Source organism: Mustelus asterias, chromosome 3 (genome assembly GCF_964213995.1).
Source record: "Mustelus asterias chromosome 3, sMusAst1.hap1.1, whole genome shotgun sequence".
NCBI lineage: Eukaryota > Metazoa > Chordata > Chondrichthyes > Carcharhiniformes > Triakidae > Mustelus > Mustelus asterias.
In genome coordinates, this window is record NC_135803.1 from 21,894,819 (window position 1) to 21,913,977 (window position 19,159).

General features: G+C 47.8%; 1 protein-coding gene across 1 annotated transcript in view; it reads right to left on the reverse strand.

The window, feature by feature from the left end:
* The window catches only part of dner (delta/notch-like EGF repeat containing), a 319,201-nt gene extending 300,478 nt beyond the window's left edge, over positions 1–18,723 (reverse strand). Inside the window, exon 1 of the mRNA XM_078201917.1 lies at positions 18,544–18,723. Within this exon, the coding sequence (XP_078058043.1) occupies positions 18,544–18,723 (180 nt within the window). The remainder of the gene's footprint in view (positions 1–18,543) is intronic.
* Positions 18,724–19,159: the final 436 nt, after the last annotated feature.

A 19,159-nucleotide genomic window follows, 5' to 3' on the forward strand; every position in this document is an offset into this window, starting at 1 on the left:
AGGGCTGTTGTAGGCTGCAAAGAGACATAGATAGGATGCAAAGCTGGGCTGAAAAATGGCAAATGGAGTTTAACCCTGATAAATGTGAGGTGATTCATTTTGGTAGGACAAATTTAAATGTGGATTACAGGGTCAAAGGTAGGGTTCTGAAGACTGTGGAGGAACAGAGAGATCTTGGGGTCCATATCCACAGATCTCTAAAGGTTGCCAGTCAAGTGGATAGAGCTGTGAAGAAGGCCTATAGTGTGTTAGCTTTTATTAACAGGGGGTTGGAGTTTAAGAGCCGTGGGGTTATGCTGCAACTGTACAGGACCTTGGTGAGACCACATTTGGAATATTGTGTGCAGTTCTGGTCACCTCACTATAAGAAGGATGTGGAAGCGCTGGAAAGAGTGCAGAGGAGATTTACCAGGATGCTGCCTGGTTTGGAGGGTAGGTCATATGAGGAAAGGTTGAGGGAGCTAGGGCTGTTCTCTCTGGAGCGGAGGAGGCTGAGGGGAGACTTAATAGAGGTGTATAAAATGATGAAGGGGATAGATAGAGTGAACGTTCAAAGACTATTTCCTCGGGTGGATGGAGCTATTACAAGGGGGCATAACTATAGGGTTCGTGGTGGGAGATACAGGACGGATATCAGAGGTAGGTTCTTTACGCAGAGAGTGGTTGGGGTGTGGAATGGACTGCCTGCAGTGATAGTGGAGTCAGACACTTTAGAAACATTTAAGCGGTTATTGGATAGGCACATGGAGCGCACCAGGATGATAGGGAGTGGGATAGCTTGATCTTGGTTTCAGATAAAGCTCGGCACAACATCGTGGGCCGAAGGGCCTGTTCTGTGCTGTACTGTTCTATGTCTATGTTAATCTATATATCTATATATGTTTCAATGTGCTTCGCAGGAGTGACTGAACCACTTTTAATTATATACTAGGGCATTTGATTAAAAACTTGGTCAAAGAGGTAAAAAGGGAGAGAGGCAGAGAGACAAAATCAGAAAATGCTGGAAGATCTCAGCAGGTCTGACAGTATCTGTGGAGAGAGAATAGTGCCAACGTTTTGAGTCAGGATAGCTCTTTCTCAGAGCTATAGAGAACTGGAATTAGATTTATATTGTTTGCAGGGGGTGGGGTAGTGGAATCTCATCCTATTTCCAGACTCATTAGCTCTTGTGAAGAATCACCTGACTCGAAACGTTGGGTGGGATTTTCCAGCTGCACTCGCCCCAAAACCGGAAAATCCTGCCCGAGGCTAACAAATCTTTGCATGGTTGCCCCCCACCCCCACCCCCCCACCCCACCCGTGACAATTCCCATGGCGGGCAGAACGGAATTTTCTCTATTCTCTCTCCACAGATGCTGTCAGACCTGCTGAGACTTTCCAGCATTTCCTGTTTTTGCTTCAGATTCCAGCATTCACAGGAATTTGCTTTTGTCGGAGAGCCAGAGAGGTTTAGTGAGGGAATTTCAGAGCGACTGAAAACATGGCGACCAATGGTGAAATGATTAAAAATCAGGGAGGCTTAAAAGGCCAGGATTGGTGGAGTGTAGAGTGTAGCATGAGACCAGAGAGGTAGGGAGAGGTAAGTCCATGAGGGATATGGAATCAAGGATGACAATTTTAACATTGAGGCATTGCTTTTCCAGGAGTAGGTCAGTGAGCAGGATTACAGGGGAACTGGATGAGGTACAAGTTGGGACATGGGCAACAGAGTTTAAGATAGCCACAAATTTAAAAGAAATGGAGCTTGGAAAGCCAGTCAGGAGCCCGTTGGAATGGTCAAGTTTAGATGTAACAAAGGCATGGAGGAGGATTTCAGCAAAATGTGAGCAGATTAGAGGTGGGGAACCCTGTGTCAAGTGAATCACCTCCTGACCTCCCCCCCCAAAGCTTGTCCACTATCTACAAGGCACATGTCATGAGTTTAATGGAATACTCTCCACTTGCCTGGATGAGCGCAGCTCCAACAACACTCAAAAAGCTCAACACCATCCAGGACAAAGCAGCCCACTTGATTGCTACCCCTTCCATAAAAATTCAATCCCTACACCACCGAGGAACAGTGGCAGCCATGTGTACCATCTCCAAGATGCACTTCAGAAATTCACCAAGGTTCCTTAGGCAGCACCTTCTAAACCCACGATCATTACCGTCTAGAAGGACAAGGCAAACAGGTGCCTGGGAACACCACCACCTGGACATTCTCCTCCAAGTCACTCACCATCCTGATTTGGAAACATATCACCGTTCCTTCACGGTTTCTGGGTTATAATTCTAGAATTTCCTCCCTAATAGCACTGTGGGTGTACCTACACCTCAGGGACTTTTTTTTATTCATTCGTGGGCCATGGGCGTCGCTGGCTGCCCACCATTTATTGCCCATCCCTAGCTGACTTTTTTCAGAGGGCAATTGAGAGTCAACCAGATTGCTGTGACTCTGGAGACACATGTAGGCCAGACCAGGTAAGGATGGCAGAACCAGATGCGTTTTTCCGACAATCGACAATGGTTTCATGGTCATCAGTAGATTCTTAATTCCAGATTTTTTTTAATCGAATTCAAATTCCATCATCTGCCGTGGCGGGATTCGAACCCAGGTCCCCAGAATATTCACTGAGTTTCTGGATTAATAGTCTAACGATAATACCACTAGGCCATTCAAGAAGGCAGTTCACCACCACATTCTGAAGGGCAACCAGGGATGGGCAATAAATGCTGGCCTGGCCAGCGATGCCCAAATCCCGTAAATAAATAAAGAAAAAACTTATGAGACCTGGGATTGGTGATGGAAAAACCATAAACATTTATTTTGCAGAATATCCTTGTGAAAGGTATATATCTGCTGAACAACAGGATGTCTATTGTATAGCAATGACACTTAGTTGTATCTGACGTATGTATTGTATAGGCTTTACCAAACCCACTAGTCTGATGTATTGAGGCCCAAGGCAACTTCTGGGCCCTTTTCCAATATTTCTTCCATATATAGATATAAATGATAGCAGACAGGTGAGGTTTCCATGTCCAAGAACAAAAGTGACTGTCTTCTGACTGTTGATTACGTTGCTGTGGTTTTTAATCGTGTTATTTTTTTCCTCTGAGCCACACACAGCAGGGAGCCAACAACTGACAGGACTCATTACTGTGGTTGTCACCTGAGTCAGTGAGAATACACTCAATTAAAAAAGTAAAAATGGGGCCTGGCATATCTTGAAGGATTTTTTACTTGAAACCTTACCATCAGTTCTCCTTTTATTAAAAAAAAAATCAATTTACATTTACCACATCTTTGCAATGACAACAACTTGTATTTAATGTAGACAGACATTCCCGGACACTTCACGGGTGTGTTATAAAATAAAACCTGACACCAGCCCAAATAAGGAGATATTAGGGGAAATGGCCAAAAGCTTGGTTAAAGAGGTAGTTTTAAAGGAGTGCCATCTCATGTTTGACTAACTCACAGAGTTCTTTGAGGAAGGAAGAGGCAACATGGATAAAGGGGAACCTGTGGATGTGGTATACTTAGATTTCTAGGAGACATCTGACAAGGTGCTACATCAAAGGTTACTCTACAAAATTAAAGCTCATGGTGTCGGAGTAATATAGTAGACTGGATAGAGGATTGGCTAGCTAACAGGAAGCAGAGAGTAGGCATAAATAGGTCATTTTTCAATTCACAGGATGTAACGAATGGAGTGCTACAGGAACAATTTAGAATTTAGATTCTGGTCACCCTATTATAGAAAGGATATTATTAAACTAGAAAGAGTGCAGAAGAGATTTACTAGAATGCTACCAGGACTTGATGGTTTGAGTTATAAGGAGAGGCTGGATAGACTGGGACTTTTTTCTTTGGAGCGTAGAAGGCTGAGGGGTGATCTTATAGAGGTCTATAAAATAGAGGGGTATAGGTCAGCTAGATAGTCTTTATCTTTTCCCAAAGATAGGGGAGTCTAAAACTAGAGGGCATAGGTTTAAGGTGAGAGGGGAGAGATACAAAAGGGTCCAGAGAGGCAATTTTTTCACACAGAGGGTGTTGAGTGTCTGGAACAAGCTGCCAGAGGTAGTAGTAGAGGCGGGTACAATTTTGTCTTTTAAAAAGCGTTTAGACAGTTACATGGGTAAAGTGCGTATGGAGGGATATGGGCCAAGTGCGGGCAATTGGGACTAGCTTCGGGGTTTAAAAAAAAAGGGTGGCATGGACAAGTTGGGCCAAAGGGCCTGTTTCCATGCTGGAAACCTCTATGACTCTATGACTGTATATCAATGACTAGGATGATGGGACCAAATGGTTGCTAAATTTGCTGATGACATGAAGGTAGGTAGGAAAATAGTAGTGATAAAGAGCGGGATTCTCCAATCTTATTTGCTCCCACACTGCTGCCAGCGAGAATGGAGAATTTGGCACTCAGTCAAAAGTCCATTCACTGCAGCAGCACCAGAGAATCTCAGCTACAAGCGGGGTAAGAGGCTTCCAACGAGGAAGTCTGCAAATGAATGTAGATAGGTTAAGTGAATGAGCAAAAATTTGGCAGATGAAGTATAATGTGAGAAAATGTGAGATTGTCCATTTTGGCAGGAAGAATAAAACAGCAACATATTATTTAAAAGGGGAGAGTTTGCAGAACTGTGTGATACAGAGGGATCTGGGTGTCCTAGGAATCACAAAGAGTTATAATGCAGACACAGAAGTGATTGGGAAGGCTAATAGAATGTTGTTGTTTATTGCAAGGGGAGTGGAATATAGAAGTAGGGAAGTTTTGCTACCATTGTATAAGGTGAGATCACATCTAGAATACTGTGTATGGTCTGATCTCCTCACTTAAGAAAGGATAGAGAAGTTCAGAGAAGGCCTACTCAACTGATTCCAGGGATGACTGGTTTATCACATGGGGAAAAGATATCCAATCCCTACAATACAGAAGGAGGTCATTCGGCCCATCGAGTCCGACTCTCTAACAGAGCATCTTACCCAGGCCCTATCCCTGTAACCCCAAGTAGTTACCCCACTAATTTCCCCTAACCTACACTTCTTGGGACATTAAAGGGTAATTCAGCATGGCCAATCAACCTAACACGTACATCTTTGGCCTGTGGGAGGAAACCGGAGCACCCGGAGGAAACCCACGCAGACACGGAAAGAACAAGCAGACTCCACACAGACAGTCACCCAAGCCGGGAATCGAACCCAGGTCCCTGGCACTGTGAAGCAGCAGTGCTAACCACTGTGCCACCATGTCACCAGGACAGGTTGGGCCTATATCCATTGGAGTTTAGAAGAATGAGAGGTGATCTTATTGAAACATGTAAGATCCTGAGAGATCTTGACAGACTGGATGCTGAAAGGATGTTTTCCCTTGTGGGAGAGACTAAAACTGGGGGATATAGATTAAAAATAAGGGATTTCCCATTTAAGATGAAGATGAGAAGAAGTGTTTTTCTCTCATAGGGTTCTGAATCTGTGGAACTCTCTTCCCAGAAGGCAGTAGAGGTTGGGTCACTGAATATTTATAAGGCTAAGTTAGATAGATTCTTGATTGCCCAGGAAGGCAAAAGATAAGGAAGAAAAGTGGTCTTATTGAATGGCAGAGCAGGCTGACCTACTGCTATTCTTGATTCGTATGTTCAGACATTAAAAGAAGGCAGTGTTTCAGAAGCAGAGAGGTGTAGGGAGGAAATTGCAGAGCTTAGGACCTTGGCAGCTGAAAGCCAATGGTGGAGCAAGAGGCCAGAATTGAAGGAGTGCAGGTAGTTCAGAGGGTTGTGGGGTTGGAGACGATTAAATGGGTATGGTGAGACCATGGAGGAATTTAAAAAACAAGGATGACAATATAAAATCTAGACATTGCTTAATTGGGCGCTAATATAGTTCAGTGGGGTAAAATGAGAGAGACCAGCCTGGAGTGCGTTGTATAGTCAAGCCTAGAACTAACAAAGGCATGGGATGAGGGTTTCAGCAGTTGGATGAACTGAGACAGAAGTGATGTAGAGTAGGGGGAGATAGAGTTAGAAATTGGCCTTTGTGATGGTACAGATTATTTTGGGGAAGTTTTCCAGTCCCACCAGCCGTGGGAATTGTCGCGGGCGGGATGGGAAACGTGACAGGCTATTTAAAGGCCCGTTGACCTCAGGCAGGACTTTCCACTCTCAGGGCAGGCGCAACCAGAAAATCCTCCCCGTAGTCAGCTGCTTATCTCTGAGTCAAAGTGACACGAAGGTTATGAATTGCCTGGTCCTGTTGCTAGGAGATGAAGGGAAGTGGAACTGTTGATGGGTTTATGCTGTTGAAAAAGGAGGGAGGGTCAGGTAGAGCGAAAGGAAAGATCAAGGTTTAGGTTAGAGGGACCAATGCTTTGTCCTCACCAATGCCATTACCATCTCGTTGCTTTTTGTTCCATAACATCTTTGTCATTTAGAATCATAGAATTCATAGAATCATAGAATCCCTACAGTGCAGAAGGAGGCCATTCGGCCCATTGCGCCTGCACCAACCACAGTCCCACCCAGGTCCAATCCCCATAATCCAACCTATTTACCCTCGCTAATTCCCCTGACACTAAGGGGCAATTCAGTATGGCCAATCCATCTAACCGGCATATCTTTGGATTGTGGGAGGAAACCGGAGCACCTGGGGGAAACCCACACAGACATGAATGTGCAAACTCCACACAGACAGTCACCCGAGGCCAGAATTGAACCCGGCTCCCTGGTGCGGTGAGGCAGCAGTGCTAACTACTGTGCCACCGTGAAAAAGGCAGGTCCATTCAAAGATCTGATGGCAGCAGAGAAGAAGCTGTTCTTGAGTCGGTCGGTTGAGAGGAAGTTTGGTCTGCTGAGCTGGGGAAGTGAGGCAAATGTCAGACTAGGTGGTCTCAGTCCTAATGACAAAGAAATTCTTGTTGGGGAAACCGGGGAGAGAGAGATTTAAGAAGCCGGTTTGCAGTTAATAAAAGAAGCCAGAGGTTATCTTTGCACCCCAAGATGATGCCAGAATAGTGAACAGTTTTGGCTGGTTAGAGCAGGACCCAATAGGATTTATTTTTTTGAAAACTATCACCATAAAATGAACGTGCGAAACTTTTCTAAAGAGTTAAGGTGCAACAGCTTAGCTTTTCTCAGATAATTTGGATTGTAATTCTCAATACTCAAGTATTGAATTGACAAAGCACCAATAATTTAATCATAACTCACATCCATTAAGGATCTCTTGTGGAAAGCAGAAAGCATCATAATTAGCCTGAAATGTCACTGAGCATTAGATTTTATGCGTGATTTGATTTTTATATGTGATAACTTATATTAGAGCAATTAGTAATTAATTAATATTAGAGCAGACTAACTTGGTGATGTGGATCCTACCACACTGATATATGTTTTAATGCCAAGCATCCGGTACCATGGAAACAAAGAGAGTATTAAATATTCATATTGGCTGATTTACAAAAAAGGCAGTTCACCAGAACCCAGGGATTACTAAATGCTAGGGTACTATAGATATCGTGGTATTGAATGCAGCAATACAAGTCCTTGGTTCAGGGAGTTTATGCAAAGTTCAATTATTCATACTGTTTCAGCTAGGATAACTAAGCTGTTGCTGTTAGAGATTTGACAAAAAGTTTGAGAAGTAATATCAAAACCCTTCCCACATTCTAATTTCTTGGCCGACGGGGAAGAAGGCAACTTACTCCCAGTAGTCCTCAATAATCTTCCTACAGTCTCCTTGCATCAGATACCTGTTCCATATGGGGGTAGGGATTAGAGACTTTCTCTCAGGTATCCTCGAATAGCATGAGTCAGTCACAGTGAAAACAGGTTGCCATGGTGGAATGGCCTGCCTTTTCTCTAACCTCTGCCTCTTCACAAATAAACAAACACACCACAAATGGGATTCATACAAAGCATCCTTTCTGGGTGTATTACAACTTGATATGGCTCCTGCTCTGTTCAAGACCACAAGAAACTACAAAGGGTCATGAACGAAGCCCAATTCATCATGCAAACCAGCCTCCCATCCACTGACTCTGTCTACACTTCCCGGTGCCTCGGAAAAGCAGCCAGCATAATTAAGGACCCCACGCACCCCAGACACTCTCTCTTCCACATTCTTCCGTCGGGAAAAAGATACAAAAGCCTGAGAACACGTACCAACTGACATCTTTAGCGGGTAAATATGTAGGGCTATGGGGGTAGGGCCTGGGTGGGATTGTGGTTGGTGCAGACTCGATGGCCCGAATGGCCTCTTTCTGCACTGTAGGCTTTCTATGATTCTATGATTACACCAAAAACAGAAAATGCTGGAAAATCTCAGTGGGTCTGACAGCATCTGGGGAAAGAATAGAGCCAATGTTTCGAGTTGGATGACCCTTCGTCAGAGGTGGCTCAAAACGTTGGCTCTATTCTCCCTCCACAGATGCTGTCAGACGAAAATAATTGCACAGAATTAACATGGATTTATGAAAGGTGGGCCATGTTTGACAAACCTCTTAGATTTATTCAGGAAATTACTTGCAGCACAGATAAAGGAGGAACAGTGGATGTGGTGTATTTGGATTTTCAGGAGGCTTTTGATAAGGAGATTAGTAAACACAATTAAAATGCATGGGCTTGGGGGGGAGAAAACTAACATGGACTGTAAATTGGTGAACAGACAGAAAACAGGGAGTAGGAATAAACAGAAGCAAAATATTGTGGATGCTGGAATCTGAAACAAAAACAGAAAATGCTGGAAAATCTCAATGGGTCTGACATCGATGATCAGCCATGATCAAAATGAATGGTGGAGCAGGCTCAAAGTGCTGAATGGCCTCCTCCTGCTTCTAGATTCTATGTTTCTATGTAAATGGCTCATTCTCAGGCTGTTACTCATGGCCTACCACAAGGAGCAGCGCTGGGCCACCGCTGTTCATAATCTATATAAATAATTCGGATGTGAGGACCAAATGTAACTTGCTGATGACACAAAACTAAATGGAATGTAAATTGTGGGGCGGATGAAAGGAGGCTTCAAGAGGACTTGGATAGGTTAAGTGAATGGGGTAAAACATGGCAGATGAAATATAATGTGAAAAAGTGTGAAGTTATTCGCTTTGGTAGAAAAACAGAGACAGAATGTTTCTTTAGTGGTGAGAGATTGGGAATTGTTGGTGTCAAAAGTGACCTGGATGTCCTTGTACATGAAGCTAGCGTGAAGTTACAACAATCCATAAAGAAAGCAAATGTTATGTTTGCCTTCAGCACAAGGGGATTTGAGTACCGGAGTAAAGATGTCTTGCTGAAATTGTATGGAGCCTTGGTGAGACTGCATTTGGAGTATTGTGAACAGTTTTGCTCTCCTTATCTAAGGAAGGATACATTTGCCATAGAGGGAATGCAACAGAGGTTCACCAGACCAATCCCTGGGATGGCAGGATTGTCTTATGAGGAGAGATTAAGGAAACAGGCCCTGCATTTCTTAGAGTTTCGACAAATGTGAGGTGATTTCATGGAAACTCACATGAAACCTCTTGCAGGGTGTGACGAGGTAGATGTTTTCCCTGGCTGGTGAGTCTAGAACCAGGGGATATAGTCTCAGGATAAGGAGCAGGCCATTCAAGACTGAGATGAGGAGAAATGTATTCACTTAGAGGGTGGTGGATCCTTCGAATTCTCCGCCACAGAGGGCTGTGGAATCTCAATTACTAGATGTTGTGTGGTGGAGTGGCATTGAGGTCGATGATCAGTCATAATCTATTTGAATGACAGAGCAGACGCGACGGGCTGAATGGCCACTCCATTGGGGCGGCACATTGGCGTAGTGATTAGCACTGCTGCCTCACACCGCTAGGAACCCGGGTTCGATTCCTGGCCTGGGTCACTGTCTGTGCAGAATCTGCACATTTTCCCTGTGTCTGGGGGAGTTTCCTCTGGGTGCTCCGGTTTCCTCCCACAGTCTAAAAGACATGCTGGTTAGGTACATTGGCCATGATAAGTTCTCCCTCAGTGTACCCGAATAGGTGCCAGAGTTTGATGACTAGGGAATTTTCACAGTAACTTCATTGAAGTGCGAACGTAAGCCTATTTGTGACAAAAATAAATAAACTTAAAACTTTAAAACTATGTTCCTACATCCGACATCAGAGGATGATGTCGCATTCATGACATCATGAGGTTCTGGAACCAGGCAGCTGAAAAATAATATCAGAGTGGCGCAAACTCTTTTATTTCTTAATCCCCCAGACCCTTGTAAATTGCCCTCCTGCCATTCATTAAAGCTACTTGATGATTATAGTAAAGATAGCATATTAATGAGCTGCCGTCCCCACAGGGGCACAATGGTTAGCATTGCTGATTCACAGTGTCAGGGACCCGGGTTCAATTCCAGCCTTGGAAAAACTGTCTGTGTGGAGTTCACACATTCTCCCTGTGTCTGTGTGGGTTTCCTCCGGGTGCTCCAGTTTCCTCCCATACTCCAAAGATGTGCGGGTTAGGTTGATTGGCCATGCTAAGTTGACCCTAGTGTCAGGGGATTAGCAGGGGAAAGATGTGGAGTTGCAGGAATAGGGGCTGGGTTGGGTTGTGGTCGGTGTAGACTCGATGGGCTGAATGGCCTCCTTCTGCACTGTAGGGATTCTATGATTCTATGAAATCCATCCTGATGCAGAATGTTCCTCTACATTTTGACATTCAGCTGCTTTACCTAGTTTGTTAAAATGCACCTTCACTTTCACAAAACATTATCAATTCTCACTTGCCCTAAACAAAAGATGTCCATCACCCTGCAAACCATTTCCCAGTCCTGGAACACAATAAAGATTTATCATTGAGTTTGAAGTTGAAGCCAACTTACTTTCAATCGTGCCCTGGATTTTTCTGAATAAACACCAAATCATTGAATGGCTTTCCATTCAGTCACTAAATGGACCCGCAGAATGTGTAAAGTGACAAGTTTTCTTTCAAATTCATTTACGGGATGTGGGTGTCGCTGGCTAGGCCCTGCAGCGGTTCAGGAAGGCAGCTCATCACCACCTTCTCAAGGGCAACTAGTGATGGGCAATAAATGCTGGCCTGGCCAGCGAAGCCCAAATCCTGAAATGATTTAAAATAAAATTGTCACTTTATACATTCTGCTGGTCCAGTTAGTAACCAAGTGGAAGGTCATTCAATGGTTTGGTGTTTATCAAGGATACAATAAAAGGGATTCGGGAAGTAGTAGACAAATTCACTTTGTGGAATATCACACTGCAAAAACTGACCTTGTAATATTCAGCAGAGGAGAATTCCACTTGGACAATAGCAAAATCATGTTCTTCATAACCAGGCTTACAATTTGTATACAGATTATACACAGAGATCTTCCCTCATTGTTGGATGCTGGAAATCTATGCACCAAGGGGGATTACTGTGTCATGAATGATAAGGTTTGCTTTTATTTTAGTTTTTATTCCTCTCCGAATAGTATGGTGACTGCATCAATGAGTCACCGAGTTTATCCATACGCAGCATAAAGATCCCGGGATTCCCCACTGGGCAAAGATGAACCCACTGATCTCCCTTCACTAACATCAGAAGGTCTACGAGCATTTGGGTCGGGGGATGTGGGAGGATTCTGCTCACTGGGCTGCTGCAAAATAGCAAGCCTGTGTGAGCATTGGGGAGAGTGAACTTGTTTGCAAATCTCTCTCATTCTCTCAGTCAACGGCAATTTGCATTGCTTGCCCAAGGCTCTTAAATAGCCTGCCGAAAGGCAGCAGCAAGAAAGCATGGCGAGTAGAGAGAGTTAGGAGGAAGAAATTAAAAACAGCAATGAAATGTAATTGATTTGCAAGAACAGATGCACTCGACCACGCAATTAAAACCTCCATCTACAATAAAAAGCATCTTGCAAGATATTTATCTAATCTTAGTTAACTGACAAATCAAACATATAAAGCTCATCAAAAAAATGATTGGTTGCTCTTGGCAAATTCAGAACACTGGTCATGATGCTAGTTGTTTATGGGGGGGTAATTGTTGAGTTCCTTTGATTCAGCAAAGCTCAAGAAGTTAAACAATAATCAACAGCTGAAGATAAGTGATTCTCTGGCTACTGCCTGTATTATTACACGCTCATTTCTCTATAAATAAATATCATGTTTTCACCAAGTCATGTCAACTTGATGACCATCTGACTCTTTGGAAAGTCAACAGTAGCGAAGCACCAAAGAATCGTAGAATCGTAGAAGATTGGTCTAGTTGGACCAAGGAGCGGCACAGGCTTGGAGGGCCGAAGGGCCTGTTTCCTGTGCTGTACTGTTCTTTGTTCTTTGTTCTTTAATCCTACAGTGCAGAAGGAGGCCGCTCGGCCCATCAAGTCTGCACTAACCACAATCCCACCCAGGCTCTATCCCCAGAACCCCATGCATTTACCTTAGCTAGTCCCCCTGACACTAAGGGGCAATTTAGCCTGGCCAATCCACGTAACCCGCACATCTTTGGACTGTGGGAGAAAACCAGAGGACCCGAAGGAAACCCACGCTGACACGGGGAGAATGTGCGGACTCCGCACACACAGTGACCCAAGCCAGGAATTGAACCTGGGTCCCTGGCACTGTGAGGCAGCAGTGGTAACCACTGTGCCACCGTGCCGCCCCAAAATGAACTATTGCATCCATTCTCCTCAAAACACCTGGGCTGAAGATCATTCTTGTTACAGGATATTTTGATTTTCCACTGACATCAACTAGAATATTCTGTATATGCACTATACTGTATGGGGAACAGAATTATTGAAAGATTAACCAGGTTTGCTTTGTGTAGATTCCTTTATCCTTCAAGATCTCAATTCTTTCTCCCATTAACCTGCGCAGTTTAAGAGCGATTAATAAAGTATACAATGTCCTAGGCTTTTATTAATAAGGGCATTGAGTATAAAATCAAAAAAAGTTAAATTAAACTTGTCTAGAACACTTGTTTGGTCTCAGCTAGAGTATTGTGTCCAGCTCCAGGCACCACACTTTAGGAAGGAAAGCATTAATGAGGGAGCAGAAAAGATTCATGAGAATGGTCCCAGGGATGAGGAACTTAAGTTACAGAAATAGATTGAAGAATTTGGAACTGTTTTCCCTGGAGAAGCAAAGGTTGAGTGATTTAACAGAGGTATCCCGGGGATGCGGTAAAATGGGGGATCTGGACCAAGTAGATAGAGGAACACTTCTCATTGCTGCAAGGATGGAGATCCAAAGGGCATAGATTTAAAGTAATTGGCAGAAGATGCAATGGCGACATAGGAAGAAACCTTCTCACGCAGCGAGTGCTTAAGGCAGGGTGGCACAGTGGTTAGCACTGCTGCCTCACAGCGCCAGGGACCTGGAGTTCGATTCCCGGCTTGGGTCACTGTCTGTGCGGAGTCTGCACATTCTCCCCGTGCCTGCATGGGTTTCCTCCGGGTGCTCCGGTTTCCTCCCAGGGTCCGAAAGACGTGCTGGTTAGGTGCATTGCCCATGTCAAATTCCCCCTTTGTGTGCCCGAACAGGCCCCGGAGTGTGGCAGCTAGGGGATTTTCACAGTAACTTCATTGCAGTGTTAAAGTAAGCCTACTTGTGACATAATAAATAAACTTAAACTGAAGATCTGGAATGCGGTATTCGAGAGTTGGTGCAGGCAGGTTCAATGGAGGCATTCAAAGTGGAATTGGATTATTATCTGAGAAGGAAGAATGCGCAGGGTTACGGGAAGAAGGTGGGGGACTGGCACCAGGTAAATGTCTCCAATGGAGTGCCAGCACAGACAGATGGCACCATTGGCCTCATTCTGTGCTGCAACAATTCTATGAACTCGTTTTATACATTCCTGAAATGAAACTCTAACTGGTACTTTTATTGGGTGGGGGTGGGGGGGGGGGGGGGGGGGGGGGTGGAATTGGAAGATTCCGACAACAGGAGGGGATTTATCCTTCAAGTAAATGCTGTAACAGATCTTTGAGAAGAATTGGGGACAGCATAATGCAAGCACAGGATCAGCTGAGGAGCAGGAAACACTGGGAACTTTCTTAATGTGCATCATTGGATCAGTATCATACCAGCTTTCTTGAGGAATCTGGGTTTCTAACGCACAGATTAAATTCCCTGAAAAATGGCCGTTTCTGGTGCTTTATCAAAGTTTAACTTTATTTGTTGGTGTCGCAAGTAGGCTTACATTAACACTGCAATGAAGTTACTGTGAAAATCCCCTAGTCGCCACACTCTGGTGCCTGTTTGGGTACACTGAGGGAGAATTTAGCATGGCCAATGCACCTGGCACGTCTTTCAGACTGTGGGGGGAAACCGGAGCACCCGGAGGAAACCCACAAAGACACGGGGAGAACATGCAAACTCCACACAGACAGTGATCCAAGCCCGGAATTGAACCCAGGTCCCTGGTGCTGTGAGGCAGCAGTTCTAACCACTGTGCCATTGTGCCATCCCCAGGGCTGCTGTTTCCAAACATGGGCAGATTACAAACATTTTAACACTCAAAAAATCTATAGAATTGGCTGCAAATGAGATGAGGGAGAAGCAGCCAGCAAATCAGTGTTGATATCCTTGAGAAAGACTCTCACAGCGAGAGCTAAGTGAACATCTCACCATTGCCCTTCCACAGTAGCAACGCCGGGGGAGTTCCTTTGGACTCGGCCTCTTGCCTGAACAAGTTGGCACAGTCAACACTGCACCGACTGGGAGGTAACCTCCCTGAATATTGTCCCTGAACCAATTGGGTGTTCAGGGCTTTGGAAAGAGGCACACAAGCGCCCAGAAGAATGAACGTAGAGAAACCGCCCCCCTTCCCAACACACACACTGTCCAGGGTGGGGGTGAGGCAGTGAGCCACCACAACAGGTCCACAGCAGACGCCATTTCCCTGGCCCTGGAACACCAAGATAACAAGGACATCTATGTCAGACTCCTATTTATTGATTACAGCTCAGCCTTCAACACTATTATTACCTCGAAACTCATCTCCAAACCCTGTGGCCTGGGCCTCGGCACCTCCCTCTACGACTGGATCCTGAACTTCCTAACTCACAGACCGCAATCAGTAAGGATAGGCAACAACACCTCCTCCACGATCATCCTCAACACCAGTGCCCCACAAGGCTGTGTTCTCAGCCCCCAACTATACTCCTTATACACCTGTGACTGTATGGCCAAATTCCCCTCCAATTCGATTTTCATGTTTGCTGACGACACCACCGTAGTGGGTCGGATCTCAAACAGTGATGAGACAGAGTACAGGAATGAGATAGAGAATCTGGTGACTGGTGCGGCAACAATAATCTCTTCCTCAATGTCAACAAAACAAAGGAGATTGTCATAGACTTCAGGAAGCGTAAAGGAGAACATGCCCCTGTCTACATCAACGGGGACGAAGTAGAAAGGGTCGAGAGCTTCAGATTTTTAGGTGTCCAGATCACCAACAACCTGTCCTGGGCCCCCCATGCCGACACTATAGTTAAGAAAGTCGACCAACGCCTCGACTTTCTCAGAAGACTAAGGAAATTTGGCATGTCAGCTACGACTCTCACCAACATTTACTGATGCACCATAGAAAGCATTCTTTCTGGTTGTATCACAGCTTGGTATGGCTCCTGCTCTGTCCAAGACCGCAAGGAACTACAAAAGATCGTGAATGTAGCCCAATCCATCACGCAAACCAGCCTCCTATCCATTGACTCTGTCTACACTTCCTGCTGCCTCGGCAAAGCAGCCAGCATAATTAAGGACCCCACACACCCCGGACATTTTCTCTTCCACCTCCTTCCTTTGGGAAAAAGATACAAAGGTCTGAGGTCCGTACCAACCGACTCAAGAACAGCTTCTTCCCTGCTGCTGTCAGACTTTTGAATGGACTTACCTTGCATTAAGTTGATCTTTCTCTGCACCCTAGCTATGACTGTAACACTACATTCTGCACTCTGTCGTTTCCTTCTCTATGAACAGTATGCTTTGTCTGTATAGCGCGAAAGAAACAATACTTTTCACTGTATCCCAATACATGTGACAATAATAAATCAAATCAAATCAAACAGCTCATGTCATTGAATCACCTTGATCCCATCGCCAGAGTGTCACCCATTGGGAATAAGGAGATTGAGATGATACAGCAATGTGAGCATTTCCCCCACTCTGCCTTTAGAACCAAATGCCTCTGAGAGCTGGCAGTGCTGAGACTGGCCTGCAAGTTACTGACAATCTGAACCCCGGGGGAGTGAAGTGTAGCCCGGCTCCCTCCCCACCACATAAACACACTGCGATTGCCTCTGGGGTTAGACCGCAGGGGCTGGACTGGGATGGGGGCTGGGGGCGGGGCTAGGAGTGGGGCTGGGGGTGGGGCTGAGGACAGGGGGCGGGGCTGGGGTGGGGCTGAGGACAGGAGGTGTGGCTGGGGGGTGGAGCTGGGGACTAGGGCGGGGCTGGGGACAGGGGCGGGGCTGTGGCAGGGACGGGGCTGGGGACCTGGCTGAGGACAGGAGGCGGGGCTGTGGGCGGAGCCTGGAGGTAAGGGCGGGGCTGGGGCGGAGTTGGGGACAGGGACAGGGGGCGGGGCCAGGGACAGGGTGCAGGGCTGGGGACAAGGGCGGGGCTGGGACAGGGATGGGGGTGGGGCGGGGCCGGGGACAGAAGGTGGAGCTGGGGATGGGGCCTGGGACAAGGGGCGGGGCTGTGGCAGGGACAGGGCTGTGGACAGGTGCGGGGCTGGGGGCGGGGCCGGGGCATATGGCAGAGCTGGGGACAGGGGGCGGGGCTGGGGCAGGTGTGGCTGGGGGCGGGGCTGGGAAGAGGGGGCAGGGCTGTGGCAGGGATGGGGCTGGGGGTGGGGCCTGGGACAGGAGGCAGAGCTAGGGGCAGGGGGCGGGGCTGGGGACAGGTGCAGGGCTGGGGGCGGGGCCAGGGTCAGGGGGCGAAGCTGGGGACAGGGGGTGGGGCTGGGGACAGGGGGCAGGGCTGGGGACAGGTGCAGGGCTGGGGGCGGTTGCCGGGGTCAGGGGGTGAAGCTGGGGACAGGGGGCGGGGCTAGGGGCAGGTGCGGGGCTGGGGGCAGGGCCTGGGACAGGGGGCAGAGCTGGGGACAGGGGGCGGGGCTGGGGGCAGGTGTGGGGCTGGGGGCGGGGCCGGGGACAGGGAGCAGAGCTGGGGACAGGGGGTGGAGCCTGTGACAGGGGGCGGGTCTGGGGACAGGTGCAGGGCTGGGGGCGGGGCTGGGGTCAGGGGGCGGAGCTGGGGACAGGGTGCAGGGCTGGGGGGCGGGGCTGGGGGGGCTGGGGGTGGGGCCAGGGACAGCGGGCGGAGCTGGGGACAGGGGGTGGAGTTGGGGACAGGGGGCGGGGCTGGGGGCAGGTGCAGAGCTGGGGGCGGGGCCAGGGAAAGGGGGCAGAGCTGGGGACAGGTGGGGCTGGGGGCAGGGCTAGGGACAGGGGGTGGGGCTGTGGTGTGGCTGGGGGTGGGGCCGGGGACAGGGGCGGGGCTGGGGCAGGTGCAGGGCTAGGGCGGGGCTGGGGACAGGCGGCGGGGCTGTGGCAGGGACGGGGCTGGGGTCAGTGAGAATCTCCCGGCACCTACTCCACTTTGCGCCCGAGGGGAAGCTGCTCTCCCAGTCACTGAGATCCATGGGAAGGGGCAGAGTGAGAATCAGCCTGAGACTGGAATGAGGCAACACATGGAGCAGAGAGACAGCAATACCCCCTCCCCTCCCCTCCCCTCACCCCCTCCCCTCACCCCCTTAAACTCAGTCTGCACCCCTCATAATATCCCCCCCCCCACACACACAGATATAAATACACACAGACACGCACAGACAGGCACACATAAACACACACACAGAGGGAGAGACAGATATCAACACACACAAATACACAGACACACACACACATAGACAGCCACACAGAGACACACAGGCACACACACACACACACACACAGAGGCACACAGGCACACATACACACATAGACAACCACACAGAGACACACAGGCACACACACACTTGACAACCACACAGAGACACACAGGCACACACACACACACACACAGACACACAGGCAGACACACACACAGACACACACAGACACACACACACAGACACATAGGCAGACACACACACACACACACAGAAGCACAGGCACACAGAGACAAACACAGACTGACACAGTCGCACAGACACACACAGACACAGGCACACACGCACACCGACACACACACGTACACACCGACAGACACTCTCACACAGACAGACACAGACAGACACACACAGACAGACACACACACACAGACAAACACAGACACATACACACACACACACAGACACACACACAGACAAACACAGACACACACACAGGCACATACACACACACAGCCAAACACAGACAGACACACAGATAAACACAGACAAACACACACACAGACACACACAGACAAACACAGACAGACACACAGATAAACACAGACAGACACAAACACAGACACACACACAGAATGACACACACACAGACACGCTCTCTCACACATGCAGCCGATGCCCAATGCAGGAATGCCAAGCAGCCCCCCTCACTCTTACCTGGCAGTGTTGTCCCGCGAATCCAGGGGCACAGCTACAGTTGTAGGCAGCCGGCTGACCTTGCAAAGTTGCACAAGTCCCATTGTTGAGGCAGGGCTGGCTGACACAGGGGCTCAGGGGGCTGGCATGGGCGGCAGAGAGGACAGCCACGGTGCCCAGGAGCAGCAAGAGAGGTGGCATCGCAGATTGGAGAGGAGAGGGAGTGAGGATTGCTGAAGGCTTGGCAGCCCGACTGCTGTAACGTTGCCTTCCTCTCTGGGCTGGGGGGTGTTAGGGAATTGGGGTTGAAGCTCCCCCTTCTCCCTGTGTCTCTGTGAGTAACCCGGCTCCTCGCACACTGAGAGATCGCGGCTGCACAGCAAAGAGAACTGGATTCCTGGTGACGACAGGTTGACGAGAGCCTGAATCCTGGTGGGAGCAACCTACTTTCAGCACTCTCTCTCTCTCTCACACACACACCCTGAAGCCCGGCTGGACTGAATTCTGTCACTGAATGATTTTCTCTCTCTGTCGCTTTATACGTGCAGAGGACAAGGACGTTCCTTGTGAGAGAAAGGAGCAGAGCTCTGTATGCACACAGCTCATTCAGTGATGGATCTCATCCCCATTGCTCTGA